Genomic DNA, 21,321 nt, shown 5'->3' on the forward strand with positions numbered 1-21,321 from the left:
TACTCTTGGTGGATTAAATAGGTATGAATGACAATGTGGCTACTCTTGGTGGATTAAATAGGTATGAATGACAATGTGGATACTCTGGTGGATTAAAGCGGTCTGAGGAGCAATGCTCAAGAGGTCAGCCTTCCTCAAGGTCATAGTCTCAAAAGGCAACTAGATAAATGAACAAACCACAGGTTATAAAGATAATATTCTGCATCCTGCTTTGGTGAGTAGCATCTAGGGTCTTGGGAGTGTGCAGACAACCGTCTAGGATACAGTTGGTCTGTTCTTGTCCATAGCAAAAGGGAAAGAAGAAATAAGAAATCAAAGAAGAAACTGGTCTACAGGAGTGACAGCCTACATGAACCATAGCCTCATACAGAGCCTCCGGTCAAAGGAACTAGAGGGTGCCCAGCTGCCACTGCTAACCTCTCTGATCAGGGACACAGCAGACGGTCTAGGATAGACTAGGAGAAAAAATGTAGAGCAAAGCTCAAACCCCTACAAAAGGGCAGACTTACTGGACTGTTATAGACTACTAGAACCACCAGAGGCTATAGAAACAAACAAACAAACAAATTCACTGTCATCCCATTGACTCTGCCTCACAGTGGCCCTATATAGAGCCTCTGAGTTTCTGGGACTGTAACTGCTTATTTTACAAGATGAAGTAGAAAGCATCATCATTCTCCCAAGGTCTTGCTGGTGGTTTTGAGCTGCTGGCCTTGCAATTAGCAGTCCAAGTCGTAAGCACTATGCCACTGGAGACTATCGTCCTGAGATAGTCTTCCAACTTGGAATTGAAAATACTGCCAGCGGTTGTCTTTTAGCCAGGACTGGCTCATAAAATAAGCAAGATCACTCATGACTATTGTGCTTCCCTAAATAATCACCAATTCCAGATCTAATAGTGGACACTTACCCTGAAGCAAAGATGAGAAGGTAAGAGGAGGGCAGGGAAGCTAGATTAGTAAAAACAGAACAAACAGAATGACAATAATGGGAAAGGAGACACATTGTGAAAAATGTAACCAATGCAACTGAACAATATATAGAGAAATTGTTAAATGAAAACCTAATTAATTTATTGTGTAACTTTTACAAAATTGTAACAAAATATCATTTTTTGAAAAAGATGAAGAAAAAAATGTGCAGGGCCTACCAAAAAGAGTTTTAAACTTGACAGGTGAACTTTAAAAAAAAAGACAATTAGGAATACACAATATGTAAAGATTTCAAATTATTCTCCTAAATTATTCTCTAATACAAATAAATGCATTCCCAATCAAACTACCAACAGTACCTTTGGGGCATTAAGCTTTCCGTTTCTCTGTTGTTGATGGTAGCTGTTATTGAGTAGGCGCTGACTCATGATGACAACAGAGCCAAACGTTGCTGAGTGGCTGCCGTCTTCACGATGTGTGATACGGTCAAATCCACGAGTGTGGTCACTGCATCAATCCATCTCCCTGAGGGTTTCCCTCACAAATGTTGGCCAACTGTGTGCGTTCAAGTAGACTAGAGACGCAAACCCAGAGAAACTCATATGTGTCTAAGAGAGAGTTTCTATCAAGGGTAATTGTACATTAAGAAAACAGCCCAACCCAGTCCAGTCCAAGCCCGTAAGTCTAATATTAGCTCATATGTCCAATACCCATCTATAAAGTCCTCTTCAGACTCATAAAACACATGCAATGACGCCAAATGCAGGATGATCACAGGCCAGTGGGTAGAAAGTCTTTGAATCCAGTGGCGTTGTAAGCATCTGAGCACTGGCAGGGGTCTCCACGTGGCTTCTCCAGTTCCCAGGCATGGAGTCTGTCAGCATAGCACCATGTGTCGTGTCAGTAGAGCATCTCCAAGGGAGTGAGCTAAGCAGAGAGTGTTAGTGTCTCCCGCCTCCAAGAAGGAATACAGGATTTCCCAGATTTCTCAGAAGGCCATGCACACAGAGGCTTCATTGGCTGTAATCTGGCTGACAGACTAGACTCCACCCCTTCACTCTTAATTCTCTCAAGTCCCAAATTGACATCAGATTATGTAGCTACCACACCAACCTAGGGGGCTCATCTTCCAGCGCTTTATCAGACAGTATTGTATTGTGATCCAGAGAGTTCTCATTGACTAGTTTTTGGAAGTAGATTGGCAGGCCTATCTTCCTAATCCTTGTCTGAAATTCCAGTGAAACCGTCCACTACAAGCGACCCTTGTGATATTTGAGATACTGGTGACAGAGCTTCCAGCTTCATAGCAACATGCAAGCCAACATTGCACAACAAACTGACAGTGGGGCTTTGGAAAGCTTATCTAGAAAGATAATGATAGGCATACTTTGGGGAAATAAAAATAGTAATGAGAGGAAACTTACTGTCCTCTGTAATATTTAAATTCACTATATAAGCTCTAGTAGTTAAAAATCATAGGTACTAGTATAGGCAGGGACAAATATACCTATAAAATAATGCAGAGTCCAGAAATAAATTGGAAGTGGAAATTTGAAATAATTCGAAATAAAGATACACTTCAAGGAAGTAAAATTATTTAATAAAGAACACTGGTAAAACTAGGACATCATTTTAAAAACAAAGAAACAAACATAACATTGCATTTCTATTGTTCACCGTGTAATGAAAATAAATTCCAGATTGATTAAAGATTTAAACATTAAAACTAAAGCCATAATATTACTAAGTTCTTTTTTTTAGATTCCATCGTTTAGGGGAGACCTCTCTAAATACAGCATGAAACCCAGCAGCCATAAAGGGAAAGATTACCGCATATACTCCAGTATAAGCAGACTCGACATTTTCAAAATTTCAGTTTGAAAATTTCAGTTCGTCTTATACTAGAGTGTATACGGCAATCTGTTTGAGGATTCAAAGCAAGCAAACAAACACCTTTACTGATGTTGCTATGGCCCATCAAGTTTGGCCCAACACACAGGGGCTCACGTATAGCAGAATAGAACGTTGCCCTGTCCTGCGCGCCGATCTTTGCTACGCTTGAGCCAATTGCTGCAGCCATTGTGTCAGTTCACCTCATCGAGGACCTCTGCTTTTCACTGACCCACTGCTCTATCTTCCTCCAGCCACTGTTCTCCCGATTACTTGTTCATCGTGCAGGAGATGAAGTCTCACTGTACTGGCTCCTCAGGCGCTTGTGGCTATCCTAACTCTAACGCACATTTTTCTGATTCTTCTGTTAGTCCATGATGTATTCAATACACTTTGCCTCCGTAATTCAAATGCATTAGTTCTTCTCTGGACTTCCTAATTCACTAGCCAGTTTCACATGTGTATGAGGCAATGGCAATACCATATGGCCTGGCTCAGGCACAACGCAGCTTTCAAAGTAACACCTTTGCATTTAAACACTTTAATGAGAGAGTTTCCTGCAGATTTCCTCATGCCATGCATTGTTTGATCTCTTGACTGCTGCTGCCAGATTTACTAGATTGTGGATTGTAGTAAAATGAAATCCTTGACCATTTTAATATTTTCTATTTTTGTCATGACGTTGCTTATTGACCCTGTTATGATGATTTTTGATTTCTTTATATTGACGTGTGATCCATACAAAAGGCTGCAGTCTTTGATCTTCATCAGTAAGTGCTTCAAACATCTTCACTCTAGCCAGTTGGGCTCTGTCATCTGTGTATCGAAGGTTCTTAATCATCATGTCTTCCTCCAAGCTGGATGCCATGATCTGCAGAAGAGTCCTGCTTCCAGGACAGTTGAACAGGGATGGTGAGAGGATAGAGCCCTGACACGGACCGCTCCTGACTTTAAACGATGCAGTATCTCCTTGTGCTAGCTGAACACTGCCTCTTGGTCTATATACAAGTTCCCAATGAGCACAATCTAAGAAAAACTTAGTACAAAAATAAATAAATAGATAGATAGAAAAGTAATAAACACATTTTCCACAACTACTTCTAAAAATTAATGAATCATCCAAAATGCCAAAAGAAATTAAAGTAGATCCACTGTCAGATTATTGGAGAAGTGGGGGATGGAGTATCAATCTCTATTGAATCTCATTTAGATGTTTTAGAAAGCAAATTAACATGGCAATAAAATATGGTTGGGTTTTTTTCTCTCCCAAACCATTTTATTAGGAGCTAATCCAGACATCATATCATTCCATAGTTCAATCACATCAAGCACTTTTGTACAATTGCTGCCACAATCAGTTTCAAAACCGTTTCTTCCATCTTGAACCCCTGGTATCAGCTCCCCTCCTTACATTGCACCTCTAGGGACCCTTATTCTGGTTGTTTTCTCTACAGATTCATCAATTCTGGGTTTCATATACTGATAAACAGACAAACACATAACAAAGATTCAAGAAGGCCACCTACAATGACAAGATACATCAGAGATACACCTCATTATGAAATAAAAAATCCCCCAAACAGAAAATATTAAAAACCAGATCTAGCCCCAAAGGATACTGTTCTTAACACAACAGACTGACAGCCATTGACATATTTTATAATGCTTGCCTCTGATTTTGACATCTTTTCTCAGTGAATAATAAAAATAAAGGAAACCTAAATGTTTGTCCTTTGTTCAATTTAAAAGCAAAATGAGACATCGGACAGTGTAACATGACAAAACTATAATAATTTATGAATTATGAAGGGTTCATGAGGGAGGGGGAGGGAAGGGAGGGGGAAAGTGAGCACTGATATTAGGGTTCAAGTAGAAGGCAAATGTTTTGAGAATGATGAGGGCAACAAATGTACATATGTGCTTGACACAATGGAGGGATGGATGGATTGTGATAAGAATTGCATGAGCCCCCAATAAAATAATTTTAAAAAATTATGACACAGAAAAAAAAAAAGCAAGACGTTTGGGATTACTGGACCCCAGCAGCAGGGGGCAGAAGAGCTTCCTCTGCAGCCTTCCTATGGACGCATGTAATGGTAACATTTAGTATGCTTTAGGTGAAAGAGTGTATGGAAAAGTAGCTCCGCCAATCAACAATTCATTCACAAGCTCTCTGATGACGTGGGCGGCAGTCTCTGCACTGTCCCTGCACGCTCCCTGTTCCCTCCTTGGTTTCTTTCCTCCTCTCTCTTCTTCCGCTTTCCGTCCTTCTGTCCGGCTCATCTTTGGGGTTAGGAGAATGCTGGTCTCCTTCAGGTGCTGGTTCTGAGGAGCACAGTCCTCGTGCTGCTTGGCTCATGTCCTGTCTATCGTTTGCTTGGAAGGACCCTTGGACATGTCTTCAGTTTTAAGGTTTTTTCAGAACAATAGTCTCAAGGGGTCCTCTAGTCTCTTTCCAATCAGTGCATTTTTGTTTTGTTCCCCCTACTTTGAATCTTGTTCTTTTAAAAATTTTATTTAAAATCCATGCTAACTAGGCCCTCCTACTGTGGTCTTGGTCAGAGGAGTATATAGTATTAGCCGGATCAAAAAAAATCACTGCCAGAAGCCATTGGCTGGGTCCACAGGTGGATTGAACTTCCAGTGAATCCCCTCTGATCAGAATCAAGGGATATAAACAGACCTTTTATCAGAAAGTAAAGTCAACCATGGAGATGTAATTACCATATACACTTAAGTGTAAGTCGGCCCGAATATCAGCCGAGGCACCTAATTTTACCACAAAAACTGCATTAAAAATGTGCTGAAAAACTGTTTCAGTTTTTTTTTTAAGTGAAGAAGAAATATGTTTCGATCAAGCCTCTGGTGAGTCCCCTCTGACCACGAGACAGAAATGTGAACAGCCTTGCTAGCACGTACAATGCATTGGAAAGTGGATCATGGCAGATGCAGTGAAGTTCAGATTTAGGACCTATCATTTGCCCTCCCTTATGATCCATTTAAATTTGTTCTAGCTTTTAATATTCTGTCCTCTTTTTAATTGAAGTTTTTATCTATTTTCATTTGTTATTCTGGTTAGGGTGGTGTTTGTTTCTTTAATGTTTTTCTGTATAGGAAATCCAGGAGAGGTAAATCTACAGAGATGGTAACTGGATTAATGGTTCCTGGGTGGTGTGACAGGGGAGGTGGGGAAATGGAGAGCTACTCACGATGAGCGCAAGGATGAAGGAAGTATTCTAAAACGGATTGTGGTGATGAGGGTACAGCTCTTCTGGATGCGATTAAACTGTTGAGTTGCATGATGTGTGGATGACGTGCAAGCAGAACTGTTGGGGACATTCACTGTCATCAAGTTGATTCAGACTTATAGAGCCCCTGAGGGTCAGGGTTTCCGAGACTCTGTGAGAAAATAGAAAGATTTGTCGTTCTCCCAAATAACCAGGTACCTTCCGGGTTTTCTGGTCTCAGATTAGAAGCGGTTATGATCCAGGTGGGCGACCAGACGTCCTTGAGCCTCTGGTTTTCTTCATGTTCCTGTGCTGCAGGCAGGAAAACATGGAGCGTTGATCCTTAGAGGCTGCCCCTCAGGCTTTTAAGACCCCGGGCATTAGCCTAGGATGCAGAACATTTTATTTATCAACTGTGTTCTAGTCATTGACCTCTATCTACCCCAAGGTTCATGTTCAGGCCATCACATATCTTTTCCGATTTTACACAATGATTTTTCCAGTTTTAACACAGGTTCTGAGGTGACAAAGTGCAGCAAGAACAGACGCCTATTATCAATTCTTATCATCCCCTTAGCAATAGTAAATAAGCACTTGGTAACTGGCTAGATGATACCTTTTGAGATGTTCTGTATAAACGGAATGTATGTGCCCCACACTCTAAAGACTTGAATCTGTGCCATCAACCAGAGGTACCTTTGTGTCCGAGTTCTTACTGGGCCTGCCCATTGTGCCTATTTGGGAAGCTGCCATTGAATTAACGGGCGGAGCACAGAATTTGGTTTTAGTCACTGAGAACCCTTCTCAGTCACTGAAGTAAGCAAAAGGCAGCAGAAACCAGGAAACTGCCAGAAAATCTCATTTGCATTTCCCAGCAGACACCAGCAACCACAGTCCTATTTTCTGCATGGCTTTGAGATTGGGTCATAAGACTGGGAGAGGTAAAATCGGAGCGTGGGTGGACAAGACTGGGCCAGATCCCTTCATCTTTCTACAACTGGGTACTTGAGTGAACACAGTGCTGTCTCAGCTCTTTTCTACTGCGTATGTACCACCCCTTTCCTCATGTTGTTCTCAATGCCCTCCCCGGTCTAGCAGCTTCCTGGGCTGCTCTCACACAGGATGTCCCGTTGCCTGACTAGGGAGAGATAAGGCTTTATTCCCAGAACAATTGCAAATTCCTGGAGTCCCAGATCAGTTAAAATTTATCTTCATAATGGTTTGTTCTAATAATGTGGCATTGTATGTAACTCATCTTCCTGACATGATCGCTGAAGACAAAATGTTTGCATCATCAAATGTGGTGAAGAAAGCTGATGGTGCCTGGCTATTAAAAGATATAACACCTGGGGTCTTAAAGGCTTGTAGCTAAACAAGAGTCTATCTAGCAGGGAAGCAACAAAGCCCATATGGAAGAAGCACACCAGCATGTGTGATTATGAGGTATCAATGGGAAAAGGTAACAGAAGTTCAAAAACAAGCAACCCAATCCATGTGAAGGGGCGTAGATGTAATAGAGACCCAAAACCCACCTGTAAGATAATTGGGCAGTCCCTATCAGAAGGGCCACATGGAAGGGATGATAAATCCAGGGTGCAGTATAGCACTGATGAACCACATGACTATCTAGTTCTTTTTTATTTTCCCCCCCTTACTATTATGGTATTAATCCTGCCAGATTTGTAGAAGTTCACCTGTATCTTTAAGATTGCTTGATACATGAAAGCCAAGATAGATAACCCATCAGAAAAAGTAACAGGAGTAATGGTTCCCTGAGGGCATGGGAAGAGGGGTGGTGAGGGGAGAGGGGAACAGGGAGCTGATAGCATTGATGATGTATAACCCCACTCGATGGAATCAAACAACAGAATCGTATGTGAATGGATATATGGGATGTGTAAGACATGGCAAAAAATAAAAATAAGGGTTCCTGGGGGGCATGGTGGGGGAAGGAAGGAATTAAGGGGAGCAGATATCAAGGAGATCAAGAAAAAAGAAAATGTTTTGAAACAGAGTGTGGTAGCAATTGTACAACACTGATGTGATTGAACTGTGGAAGGTGATCATATTTGTAAGAGCTCCCAATAAAATGATTTTTTTAATGTATCTTCGCTTAGTTCAAAATGTTGCTTCAGCTGAGAAGCATGAATCTGGATCCTGAGTGGGGTGATGGGTGGCACACTGAGCTGCTAACGGCGAGGTCAGCCGTTCAAACCTGCCAGTTGCAGCTGGAAGAATGATGGCGCTTTCTGCTCCCATTAGCCTTGGAAACACAAGTGGGGCATTCTACTCTGTCCTAGGGGGTCTCTGTGAACCCTGCTGCAGTAGTGGTTACATAGTGGGCTGCTAACCCCAAGGTCAGCAGTTCGGGAGTTGGACTTGAGCCGATGGCAGTGGGTGGTCTCACACATTCCTTACACAGCTTCAGAAATAGAACCCAAATTGCTTCCAACAGACAAAAGCTCCTCTTTTAAAACTCTTGTGGCAGAACTGAGGCTAGGACCCACGGCTCCTATTTTCCAGTCTGATGCTCATTCCCTCAGCACTGCTTCCTGGCTGCCTGTCGGGAGATGACATTCAACAGAGCGCATGGGCTTCCACTTGCCCCAACTGGACATTTTTACCCAGGTGGCCTTTCATAACATCTGTTTTATAACGCAGGCACTACGGATCACAGGAGTCAATCTGTAATCTATCATGGGGGTGATGCAGGGCCAGCTGAGTCTCCTTCCCCTGCACATGGCATTGCCCTGAGTCTACGGCAGACTCGACGGCAGCGAGTAGCAAGAGCAGTGCCAAGACAGTGCTCAGTCCCAGTCAGTCCCCACCCTGCCTCGGCCTCCTCACACTTACCTCTTTACCTTCATAGACACCGACAATGAGCGCGAAGGAAAACACCGTTTAGGCTCAAAACAGACTCGTTTGGAAAGCCCGGCCTTGGGTCGAGTAGAGAAGCACCCACCGGTTTTCTGGTAGATGTTTCTGTCTCACAAACTTCCTTAATGTGTTTTTCTTTGCTTTAAAACTCAGCGTGTAGATCCGCAGCAGCCCCCACAAGACCCAGTGGGTCGGCCCGTCATGCATCAGTCAGGGGTCAAACATGCCACCGGAGAAGCTGTCTTTTGTGATGACATGCCTGCCTTCTCGGGAGAACTCTTCCTGGCGGTGGTGACCAGCACCAGGCCACATGCTAAACTCATGTAAGTGAAAAAGCATTGCAAAGCCAGTGATGTGTAACAGACACGTAAGGGAGTGCTTATTAAGAATCCAACACATTGAAGTCGCTACTGGAAAGGCAACCTCAGCACATATCTTGATTAAAGAAAATGGAAAGGAATAGAGAACAGCGGGGCTTTGGAACTAGCTGAAACAGTGCGTCGCTGTCAGACAAGAGTTGGTACCCAAATGACCTGGGAATTTAAAGGAGCGAAAAGCACTTCCTCAGCTCAGGAGAGTCCCCTGAAGAACTGCCATGCTCAGTCCCCTTCTTTCTGAGTAGCTCTATCCAGCCTGAACTCATTCGTTTTTGAAAACTCAAGGCTGCATCTTCACAGAAGGTGAGAATCACAAACTGCTCGCCGAAAGGTGCCCTTGTTTTGTCAACCCTGCGTCCGCTAAAACTAGCATTTTCCAGTGGCCCTGGTGTTCACATCGTCTGACCGCACTTCCCATTGTGGACTTGCCTGGTGGAATCATGTGACCTCCAGCAGCGCTCCGGGGACTTGCCATCACCACCTCCCCTAGTTGCTGGGGAGTCACTTCCGACTCACGGCAGCCCCGTGTATATCAGAGTTGCACTAGGGTTTCAATGGCTGATTTCTTTTGTTTTCTTTCCACAAGTAGATTCCCAGACCTTTCTTTCAAGAACTCTAGGAAGTCTTGAACCTTCCACCTTTCAGTTAGCAGTCAAGTATGTTAACAGTTTGCACCAGCCAATTCACCCATCAGAAGGCCACCTGTTTCGTGTCATTTTGCACCTCGGCAATTTTCTTTCCCAGTTCCATTGACGCCTCCGAAGCCCTGGCATCACCTGGGGTGGTGGATGTGATAACGGCTCAGGATGTGCCAGGTGACAATGGCAGTGAAGAAGAAAGACTGTATGCGCAGGACAAGGTAGGCTGTCCACCGTGCCTGGGATCCTTCAGGGCACCGGTAATAGTGGCGCTGCTCTTCCCGGGGCTGGCTACGTTCCAGTGCCTTTATCCACATGATCACTTACCATCCTGCCAACAACTTCAGATTATTTATTTGTGGTAATCTTACCTTGAAAGGCATCGGTGGTTCCCTGGTAGAATTCACATTGTCTATGGAGGAGACCAGGGTTCAAGTCCATGACAATGCATTTCACACCCCCGTCTCTGTCAGTGGAGGCTTATGCATTTCTGTGATGCCAAGCATGTTTCAGTGGAGCTTCCAGATTAAGATGGATCAGGAAGAAAGGTTTGCTTGATCGACTTGAACAAAAAAAATGTGCCAGCGGAAACCTGTGGGTCATACGGGTCAGATTCTATCGGTCATGTGATTGTACAGGCCTCGGCAGTATTTTGTTCCTCTGTGTATGGAGTTTTCCATGAATCAGGAGCCAATACAACAGCAAGTAGCAACAACAACAGCAATGTTTCAGGATAGGTCTAATAAGGTGACCAGATTTTAACATTGGTAAAGCGGGACAAAAGCGGGACACCATTGATAAAATGCATATCCTGGTGAAATAGCCACATGGCAGCCGAAAACCACATACCCTAGCTTGTCGTGCATTCTTTCCAAAAATCTGGATTTTTTTTTTTAAAACGCTGCGGGACATGGGAAAAATTGTTCAGAAGCGGGGCATCTGGTCACTGTAGAACATGAACATGTCCATTTAAGGTAGAAGACATCGAGATTTCAAGCTTTTAGTTCATTGCTGAGAGGCTAATAGTGATGGCCAAGCTAACAAACATTCCCAACTCCACACACATCCTCTCAGGGTGTGTCAGCCCCACACTGGCAACTGGTTTACATTGGTATACGTTCTGGACCCATTCAAGCATGTTTCTGGGCCTGGTTTTTCTGCAGGTGGCTTGTGTGGGTCAGGTTGTCTGCACTGTGGCTGCCGATTCATATGCTCATGCCAAGCAGGCTACCCAAAAGGTGAAGATTGAATACGAAGATGTGGAGCCTGTGATTGTGAGCATTCAGGTATGGAGAACCTGCTCAGTGTTGTGGTCATTTGGCAAGTGTTTCCAGAAAGTTCTAAAGCATGTTACCATGGTACTTGTAAAACTCCTCCATTTTGTGTGGCATTACCCAGCTGATGAGGCAATAACACAATGTGAACAGTATGTTTTCTCCTAAAAGGTCCAGCCATTCCAAAACTTTGGTCCCCCTAATCCTTCCTGGTCTTCTGGAAGGACTATGTATTAGGCAGGGCTCTCTAGAGAAACAAAACCAGGATATTTATGATTATATAAATATAGAAGGATATATAGATATAAAAGATATAGAAGGAATACAAGAATTAACTAGTTCACACAGCAGTACAGAGGACTCAGTTCAACCCACTTTTGAGGGTTAATCTATATATAGTTTATCTATCTATCTATCTATCTATCTATCTATTTATCTATCTATCTATCATCTATCTATAGTTGAAGGGCCTTCAACTCACGCCACTGCTGGTCCAAAGTCAAGGAAGCAGACAGCAGAATCTGCCCTCAGGCAAGACGAGCAGAGTCAGCCTGAAGGCAGCAGATTCAGCAAGGCAGGGCAGCAACAGTAGGAAGATGAGAAGTCAAGGTGTAGCTGAGATCAATAGCTCAGCAGTATAGGTAGCTAAGCAGGTCCCAACGGAACCTCAAGCTCTAGCAGCGCACAGCATTGCAGCACAATCCTTGGGTTGGCTCAGCCCACAGGTATTGCAGCACACAGTTGAGGCCAAGGACTAGCTTAGGCAGCAGCGCACTGATCCAATCACCAGGGAGAAAGAGAGAAGGAGTCTGGCCTCAGAAAGCCATTTATCTTGGTAGCCAGCCAATCAAGCTGTGATCTGGTTGACAGGCTAAACCTGACCCACATGTTCCTATGGGAGCCAGAAAATCTAACTATCACAGACTGCCTTTCTTTCTGTCACCCCCAGATGCCCCTGGCTAGGAATGGGTTCCTCCCTGTTCACAGGGTGACCAGTGTAGTACAACTGAAATGCTTCTTGCTCCCCTAACGGGACACGAGCCCTGGTGGCATAAAGGGTTCCATTTTGGGGCTACCAACTGCAAGTACAGCAATTTGAAACCACTGGCCACTATGTGAAAGGAAGATGAGGCTTTCTACTCCCATACAGATTTATCTTTTCAGAAACGCACAGGAGCAGTTCTATTCTGTCCTATAAAGTCACTATGAGTCAGAATTGGCTTGATGGCAGTGAGTTTGGTTTGGTTCACTAAAGAGAGAAACCACTGGGGAAAGCTCCAATTCCAAACTTGGCAGCTGAATCCTAGAAAATTAGGTGGATTTTAGTACTTTCAAATGCAAAATGTGTTTCATTTAGTTTGTCTCATTTTCCAGCTGTCCTGGGTCCTTCACTTCCATTGAGATTTCTCTTGCCCCAGTTAAAACCAGCTCACTCCCCACAAAATGAATTGCTCTTTTCTTGCACTTTCTGCCACTTTCCAAGGTAATGTTGTAGTGATTCCTTTCACACACTCCCAAGAGCTCCCGCAGAGAGGGAGGTATACTCTTGCTTAAAGGAAAGACCACGAGAGGCTTCTTAACATTGCACCAGCCAGGTTGGACAGCCTACAGGCTCCCTCTGCTCTTTTACCCACGGACAGAAACTGGAGATGTGTTCTCAAATGAATACCATGGAGTCCTATCTGAGAGTCGGCTCCTAAGTGAAAATCAAGAATTAACTTTAACCTAGTTTACATTTGACCAAGATGAGCCAGTATAAAGTTGACTCAAAAATTAAAATTTCAATATTGAAACAATACAATCCAAAGAAGAAACTCTGGGAGAATTCCTTTATAGTACTCATCTATCTATCTATGACTCAAACTCTAAATTCCATAAAAGGAGTGATGGATAAATTCATTTACATAACAAATCGCAAAACAAGAATTTAATATGCAATAGTCAAAAGACAAACATTGAATTGGGGGGTGGGGGGTAACTGCAAAGTAGACCACAGACAATGACCTGATCTCTTTAACAAGTAATGATTTCCTAGAAACCAAGGAGTATTGTTGATGGGAGTATAACTTGTAATGACCCCTATGAAAGGGAATTTAACAATACCTATATAAATGCCTAACTTATATACTTGTATTCTTTGATCTAACAACTCCACTCTGATAACTCATTCCTCATGTTAGCTTGTGGACATGCAAAATAATATGTCTTCAAAGCTATTCATTGCAGTATTGTTCGTAGCAGTTAACAACAGGAAACCACACAATTGTCTATCTAGGTATTTATAAAAAGTAATTCTAGAAAGTTGTGTATATTAAAAGGTAAAGATGTTCTGTAAGCATCAGTACACAATGCTAAGTTCTATTGATAAATGAAAGAAAGGGGCACAAAAAGGTAGATTAAAATAGGAGTCATAATACCTGATCATATTTGCTTGCACAGCTAAGGTGAAAACAGTATTCTGCAGAAAGAGAAGAGATTAAAGAGAGGCAGGACAAGCTTTGGGGAGATTTGATAAGTTGTTTAAATTGTAGAATACAAAAAATGAGGCTATAAAATATAAATCCCCACCTAATTCACAATAAAATGCATTAAAAAAAGAGAGTGAGGAAAAGAGAGAGAGAGGGAGAGTAACCATAACTCCTGTGGTCGGTATGGGTGAAAACTGGACAGAGGGCTGGGGTAGGAACAAGACTCATCATTAAAATGCCTTTTTTATTGTTTCTGCTTTAAACCATTATGTGTTAGTTAATTTTGAAAATATTTAAAAGTAACCTTTTAAAATATCCCTTAAAATATCCATAAAGTAACGTCCCCCAAAACATAAGCTTTACCCATAGACTCCGATTCAGTCATGCTTTGAAAACTGAAGTTACATTGAGGTAGTGGATGGACTTTAGGCCATCCCTCATGCTCATGCCCTCCCTCAATGCAAGAACACTTTGTTCAAACAACCTGGTGTTCTGTGATGCTCACCCTCCTGGCACAATCACTGAATACAAAATGGGTGCATAAGCAAATTTGGCAAAGAAAGCTGATGGTGCCCGGCTATCAAAACATATATTGTCTGGGGTCTTAGAGGCTTGAAGTTAAACAGCGGCCATTTAGCAGAGAAGCAACAACCCCACCTGGAAGAAGCACACCACTCTGGGCAATCATGGTGTTGATGGAATCAGGTAACAGGCAACAGAAGACCCAAAACAAACAAAAACAAATTGCTGAGAATAAGGTGGGGTCTGAGCAGAGACCCCAACCCATCTGTAGACAATAGGACATCCCATCACAGAAGGGTCACAAGGAAGGAATGAGTGAACCAAAGCACAGCATAGCACTGAGGAAACACAGTACTCCTCTGGTTCCTTGAGGCTTCCTCACCCACCACTATCAAGACCCCAGTCCTGCCTTTCACTGCAGGCTAGACCAGACAGAGCATGTGCACAGGTACAGATAAGAGATAAGAGCTCACAGCACACAGAATTCAGGAACAGGAATGGGAGTAGCAATATTAGGAAGGTAGGGGGTAGGTGGGAAGAGGACGGAAGGAAGGGAACCAATCATAATGATCAACACATTACCACCACCACCACCACCACCACCACCACCACCACCACCACCACCACCACCACCACCACCACCCCGGGGAAAAACAACAGAAGGGAGACAGCAGTCTGTGTAAGATGTGAAAATAATAATACTAAGTTATAATTTATCAAAGGGTCACAAGGGTGGAGGGGGAGGGAGGGAAAAAGGAGAAGCTGATACCAAGGGCTCAATAGAAAGTAAATGTCTAGAAAAGAATAATGGCAACATATGTACAAATAAGCTTGATACAATTGATGTACGGATTGTGATAAGCTGTAAGAGCCCCCAATAAAATGATCTTAAAAAAAAGACTGAAGTTTAAAAGTCACTTGACAAAAGTAAAAAACAAAGGTTTAGTGTCTTTACAGGTCTCTGTAGATAAATCCTAAAGCATTCTTCTCTAAGATACCCATCCAATTCCTGGCCCGGAATGGAAGGCAGGAGGAGAATTCTAAAGCATACCTGCTCGCCCACAGTGTTTAGTCTAATCTCATTTCTATAATAGATCTGTTTGGCCTTAAAGAAACGTAAAGAAATGCAAGGAGTCCCAATCAAGGGTAAGCTGATTATACATATGATGGGACCCCAGTATATGGTGGTTGCGTTTTCTGAACTTTCCCAGGTCATGATACCTTCTCCAAGAAATGCAACAATATTTGTTGAAAATGGGCCCATCTAGGAAATTCTGAGAGTGATGGTTCACATCATGCGTCATAGGGACAATGCTGGAAAACTTGCGTTGAGCTACTACAATGGTAACACCATTTTATGTGCTGTTGCTCACAGGATGCAATAAAACACAGATCATTCATTGGACCTGAGAAAAAATTAGAACAAGGAAACATTGAGGCGGCATTTCAATCTGTTGATCAAATCATCGAAGGTGAATGTTTAAGTCCTGTTCATGGGAGGTCAGTGGACGGTAGTGCAATGTGCGTCAACGATGCTTGTTCTGTGGCTTTGCAGGCAGTAACCTCATCTTGGTTCCTCTTATGGGAATAAGCAGAGAGGTAGACAACCCATAGCACTGGGCTCAGAGAGCAGGGGTAATCCTTGGCCCAGTAATTTTTACTGCTTCCATAAACTATGCAAGGCATTTGAGCTTTTGACTGAGAGGAGGTCAGGATCAAAGTTGCCCTTTAATACACTTGGAAGTCCATTCTCTGTGACATGGGAAGAGGCCATCCACCAGAGAGAGGGCCAAAGGTCATTCCAGTGTGCCAAGTGAAAGATCATCAGTGATGTCATGGGGTAGAAATGAGCGCATAAGTATAAGACATATTTAATCGGTTATTTGCTTGTAGTAACATTAGAGATGGGTTGGCTGAAGAACAGGTGTCACTAACAACATGGGGTCATCACGACTTCTTTGGACACTGGCAGGAGATGAGTTGGAGGGGCTAACAGACCACTCCCAAGGAAATGCCCACAAGCTATCAGAAGGGTGTCCAAGCAACGTAGAGAAGCTGGGTCTAGATGTGGACCTGGAAGAGACCGTGGGGGTGTGGTTTACATTGTAGTTTAAATAGTTAAACATGGTAACAGTTCAAAACCACTCGCTGCTCCATGGGAGACAGGTGAGGCGTTCTACTCCCTTAAAGATTTACAGCCTTAGAAACCCACAGGGCAGTTCTCCTCTGTCCTGTGGAGTCACGCGGAAACAGAATCATGCGATAGCAGGGGTCCTGTCTGTTTGTTTGTTTGTTTTTATATGGCAACACTAATTGAGAAAATAATATCTGAAAAAATATTTTCAAAGACATTTATCTCACCTCCTTCTACAGAGATTTGGAGATGGTTTCCAAATAAAAAGATTAGAAAAAGGGAGTGAGAGAAGAGGACTCAGTGCTACGACTGATTAATGAGAAACAGTCAGCAAACTCAGGAGAGAATGGAAGAGAGAGACAGAGGCAAAGAATGAGAGAGGAACCTACAGAAAGAATCTCAATGATAGTTCCCTTTGAAGTTATTTTTAGATTCCCCAACTTCTATCATCTAGAGAATGAAAACTGGATGAAGCTAATAATTCCGGGATGCCTTTTCTATAGACTTAGGGTTGATTACAGTTATAGAATTTCTTTTTAACTGTCTTGTCCATCTAATCCAAAACTTAGATTGAAGCAGCGTTCACGCAATGTTAAACCAAGCCTTTCCAATGACTCTGATACTTTACTGTGTCATCTCCAACTTATTGAAGACGCCAAACGAAGTAGACTTTGAAGGCTAGAAGGAGGGGGAAATGGGGTATGGGGGAAAATTGTCATTTCAAAATATGATTAAATTTTTATAAAATGATAATTTGAAAAAAAAATTGATCTACTTTTCTCCCTCCTTCCACCGCATACACCCATTGATTCTTTGTAGCTGTGCTCCCTGTGGGTTTTAATGAGGGCTCTCAGTAGATACTTACATTGTCATGTGGGGTTTAATCTTTCTAGGAAACAGAAGGAACACATAAGACTGGCAGGGCGCGTGCTTTTGAAGCACAAGTTTCTATCTGCTCGAGAGGGAAAGCCAGTCCTCCAGGCACTTTTGTGATAGAAATTAGTTCCTCCTTAGCTCAACGTCCCATATTTTATCCTTATCTGATGATTGAGTTGTTGATCAAGTTCATAATAATTGGCTTCTATTTATGATCACCGCTGATGTCGGCACGTAGGAAAATGAAGCCAAGTGTGTGGGAGATTTGTCACTTGCACATAACTGTTGAGTGATTAATGGACAATAAGACCTGCCTGCAAGTCTTGCCACACAATAATGATTCTTAGAAATCTCAACGTTATCTCCATGATAATGGTCCCATGTAGCAAACTACTTTGAACTCTGTTTTGAATATATTTTCATTAAGTATCTCTAAAACTAAGAACCCATCTGCTTGTTGTGTTCAACAGGGGAAGTGCACTTTGGAGGACAGGAACATTTTTATATGGAAACTCAAAGTGTTCTTGTGGTCCCAAAGGCAGAAGATAAGGAAGTGGACATATATGTGTCAAGTCAGGATGCAGCGTTTACACAGGTGGGTCCTTCTCAATGATTGTTTCTGGTGTCGCAGTCAGTGAGCTTCCGAGGGAGGGGTCACTTTCTTGATTTATGACCTTGGAACCCAAGTCTTGTGTTGTCTTAGCCAAATGGTTGGCATTGAGATCGAGACAAAGTCTATCTCTAATTTGTCTCAGACAGCGATTAGGTATGCATTTCTAAATCTTGAAAGACATTTTGCCCCACAAGCTTTATTGGCATGTAATTCACATATCATACAATTCAATTGTTCGTTCATATCAAGAAGAATTGTGAAATCATCACTACAATCAGGTTTGGAACACTTTCTTCTTTCTTGTCCTCATCACTATTAGCTCACCCTTCCCGTTCCCCGTCAGCCCCTCCCCGACTCCCCGCCATACCCCAAGTTACCATTAATCCAGTTACAGTTGAAAGACATTCTGAACTGGAATGTAATAATTTTAGAAAATAAAAAAGAAGCTACATGTAGTGGTGCTTTGATATTCATTTTTCAATTCATCTCAGATCCACAAATTGATATCCTCAATCAGTTGCCGCTAAAAGACTAGTCTCTAGCCTTATTTTATTTCTCTGCCCCAATATTATGCTATTTGTGTGTTTCTATTGTTTTCTTTGGAGTCCCCAGGAGATAGAACCAGGTATCATCTTCAACTGCTAACAGAAAGGTTGGAAGTTCAAGTCTGCCAGAGATGTTTCAGAAGAAAGTCCCAGAGATTTGCTTCTAAGGAAAATAAAAAAGCACCTATTGACAAACTTGTTCACATAAGGTCACCAAAAATATAGAAATCCACTCACAGGCAACTGAGTTTTGTCATTGTTCTTCTCCTCCTGAGCCCACGCCGCTCCATGGACAGCATGTCTCTGATTCATGACCTTCCTCACTGCTACTATTCTTCTCAGTTCTCACAGACTGCAAGTCCACCATGGATTTTCCTCAGAAGCTTGACCCCCAGTCCCCCATCACTCACTACAAAGACTGCCTCCCACTATGTCCAGGGCCTCGGACCCAGGAGCCCTCCAGCTCTGCTCTCCAGCTCCCTCTCCAAGTGCGAGTTAGAGGTAGCTCGTGTGCAGATTCTGCCCAGCAATTCTCTCCCGATAGATATCTGAGTTGACCCTGGGGGACATCTTTCTTTAAATCTCCTCTCCCTGTGCTGCTGCAAGGCTTCCATTACAACCGCCCACCGGCTGGGCAGCAACCCAGCTGGACATTCCTGTCACATCACTGCTGCCGGGGCTTGCCCACCGATGCAGCATTTTGAGGGTTTTTCTCCAGATGGTGTAGTGCTCCCTCTGACTGTCTACACATGATCACGCTAATATTTATGAAGCCGGAGCCTCAGGTGCCTCCTAGAGGGACAGCCAAGGTTGCCAAGCCAAGGAGAGGGAGAATGGACTCATTGTGATTCTCTTGGTGCCCCTCGCAGTGGGATAAGCATGATAGCAATTGATTTCCTCAACTTAGGTTTTGCACACGTTTATAGATTGCAGTCTCTCCAGTCCCCTCCTCCCCCACCAAGTGACAAAAACATATTTTAAATGCTGGGTAATACGGAAAAAATAGGATTTCCTATTTTGATAAATAAGACCCTTGTTTATCATGCAAATTTTGAGTCACTTACTGGAGGCCTCTAACCAAGCCCCGATTCATGTACAGGAAATGGTGGCTCATACCTTGGGTGTGCCAAAGAACAGGATCAATTGCCATGTGAAAAGAGTTGGGGGAGCCTTTGGAGGAAAAGCCAGCAAGCCGGCATCCCTTGCAGCGATGGCAGCTGTGGCGGCAAATAAGTAAGTGTGCCTATGACTTGGGGTTCTCCGCCTTTCTCTCTCAGCCCTCCCCTCCCCATCAGGTGAACACCCAGGAGGTCTCTCCAAAGGCTCTCAAGGCTCCAGGCCAAGGAGGAAGAGACTGACTAGCAGTGGGTAGCCATTACCATCTGGGTCTAATGAACTTGGACCACTACCATGTGCCACAAAGTTGGGGACACTTCTCTTGTGCTTTATAACTACTGAAGAGTGTCAGACTATTGGACTCGACTTCAATAATCGCACTGCTTCTACCTGAGAGGTCTTCTGGTTTCTCAGAAGTCTCAGGAATTAAGCATATACGAAATGGGCACATTTGTTTCGTCAGCAGTATTTACTGAGACGTGGGCAGAACGCTATACGATTTAGAAGTTAGGGGGAGGGGTAAGAATATTTAGACCTGGTTCTCAGGCTTCTGAGTGAGAGGCTATCTGATAACATCTCAAAAATTAAATGTACTTAGCATCTAATTTTACTCAAGAACTTGCTGACAGTTGTACTTCCAGAAAACACCTGTATGGTTGGGGAACAGGAGAGGGAGGGGCATTCCTTATTGAATTCCTTTTTTAGCTTTGTGATGCATGTCTATATTATTTATCAGATAAAATTAGTTATGCTTTTTGAAAGGTAACCATCACTGATTTACACAACTAGTAACAGAAGACAAATATGATGCTGGAAGGACCATATCCCAAATCCTGTCTTTCCAAAGCAGGCCAGGTATGTCTTCATGACACCAAGCTTCTGGGAGTGTATCCAGGGGTCATGAGCACACATCACTTTCCAGGAAAGAACAAAAGGACAAAGGCTACCAGGCAGTGTTCGGTTTTAGGAGTCCAACCCAAATTGGGTGGACTGTGATCTTAAGTGCATTTAAAAGAAAGTAATCCTCAGGGAAATCTTAAAGGAAGATTAAGTGTGGGTCTCATTACACCTAAGGAGCCACCACCAGTTTCTAAGGATGGGAGTCAGTCAAAGAGATGCTTCCATGGAAGGTAGCCTCGACGGCTCTTATAGGAATGGATTAAAAAAGAAAGTGTCCAGAGAAGATTCCTTGAACAACAGCAGTAGTCTGGATGGGACCTATGCAAACCTCAGGCACCATGGCCCTGAGATGAGAAAAACCAGATACCCACTACCAACCACTCCGAAAGGGGCCATAGCTGCAGGCTCTGCATAGAGTGCATGAGAAATGTGACGCGAAACTCACCAAAAAGAGCAGGCTTATGGTTAGATACAGATTTGTAGACCCTCCAGGACCATGGCCCTTAGATACCCTGCAAGCTTGGAATTGAACTCATCCCAGTGGCTCAACTTCCAGGCAAACAATTGACCTTTAGGGAGAACGAGAACACCATTTACAACAATAACTCATTAGAACCATCAGCCTCTGCCCTGGAGAAAGCTCAGAAGGCTGGAAGGATCAGAAAGAAAGGGGGGTGATAATCTGGGGTGGGTGGTGTTTTCCTGGAAGAGTGCTATTACAGCGCAATGACTGCAAACAATGTCAAAACAAACCGTGTATGCATTGTTGATGGAAAACCAATTTGTTCTATAAACTCTCACCCAAATCACAATAAAAAATAAGGTGAAAAATTAACTTGGAGGTCAGTTGACAATAAATGTCATTGATATAAATGAAGAGTTAGGTCCTTAGAAGCATAATAAGTGAATCACAGAAACCTCAAACATCAGAG

The 21,321-nt window shown here is 43.1% G+C and overlaps 1 protein-coding gene across 3 annotated transcripts in view; it reads left to right on the top strand.

The window, feature by feature from the left end:
• The window catches only part of LOC101662647 (aldehyde oxidase 3-like), a 121,978-nt gene that overhangs the window by 43,251 nt on the left and 57,406 nt on the right, over positions 1–21,321 (top strand). For all 3 annotated transcript variants that reach the window (XM_045294889.1, XM_045294882.1, XM_045294886.1), the window contains 6 exons: positions 9,080–9,249; positions 10,048–10,162; positions 11,105–11,227; positions 15,581–15,677; positions 17,686–17,810; positions 19,473–19,606. In XM_045294889.1, the coding sequence (XP_045150824.1) occupies positions 9,080–9,249; positions 10,048–10,162; positions 11,105–11,227; positions 15,581–15,677; positions 17,686–17,810; positions 19,473–19,606 (764 nt within the window). The remainder of the gene's footprint in view (positions 1–9,079; positions 9,250–10,047; positions 10,163–11,104; positions 11,228–15,580; positions 15,678–17,685; positions 17,811–19,472; positions 19,607–21,321) is intronic.

Source organism: Echinops telfairi, unplaced genomic scaffold, assembly GCF_000313985.2.
Source record: "Echinops telfairi isolate 266 unplaced genomic scaffold, ASM31398v2 ScPeMD7_3;HRSCAF=10, whole genome shotgun sequence".
Lineage (NCBI taxonomy): Eukaryota > Metazoa > Chordata > Mammalia > Afrosoricida > Tenrecidae > Echinops > Echinops telfairi.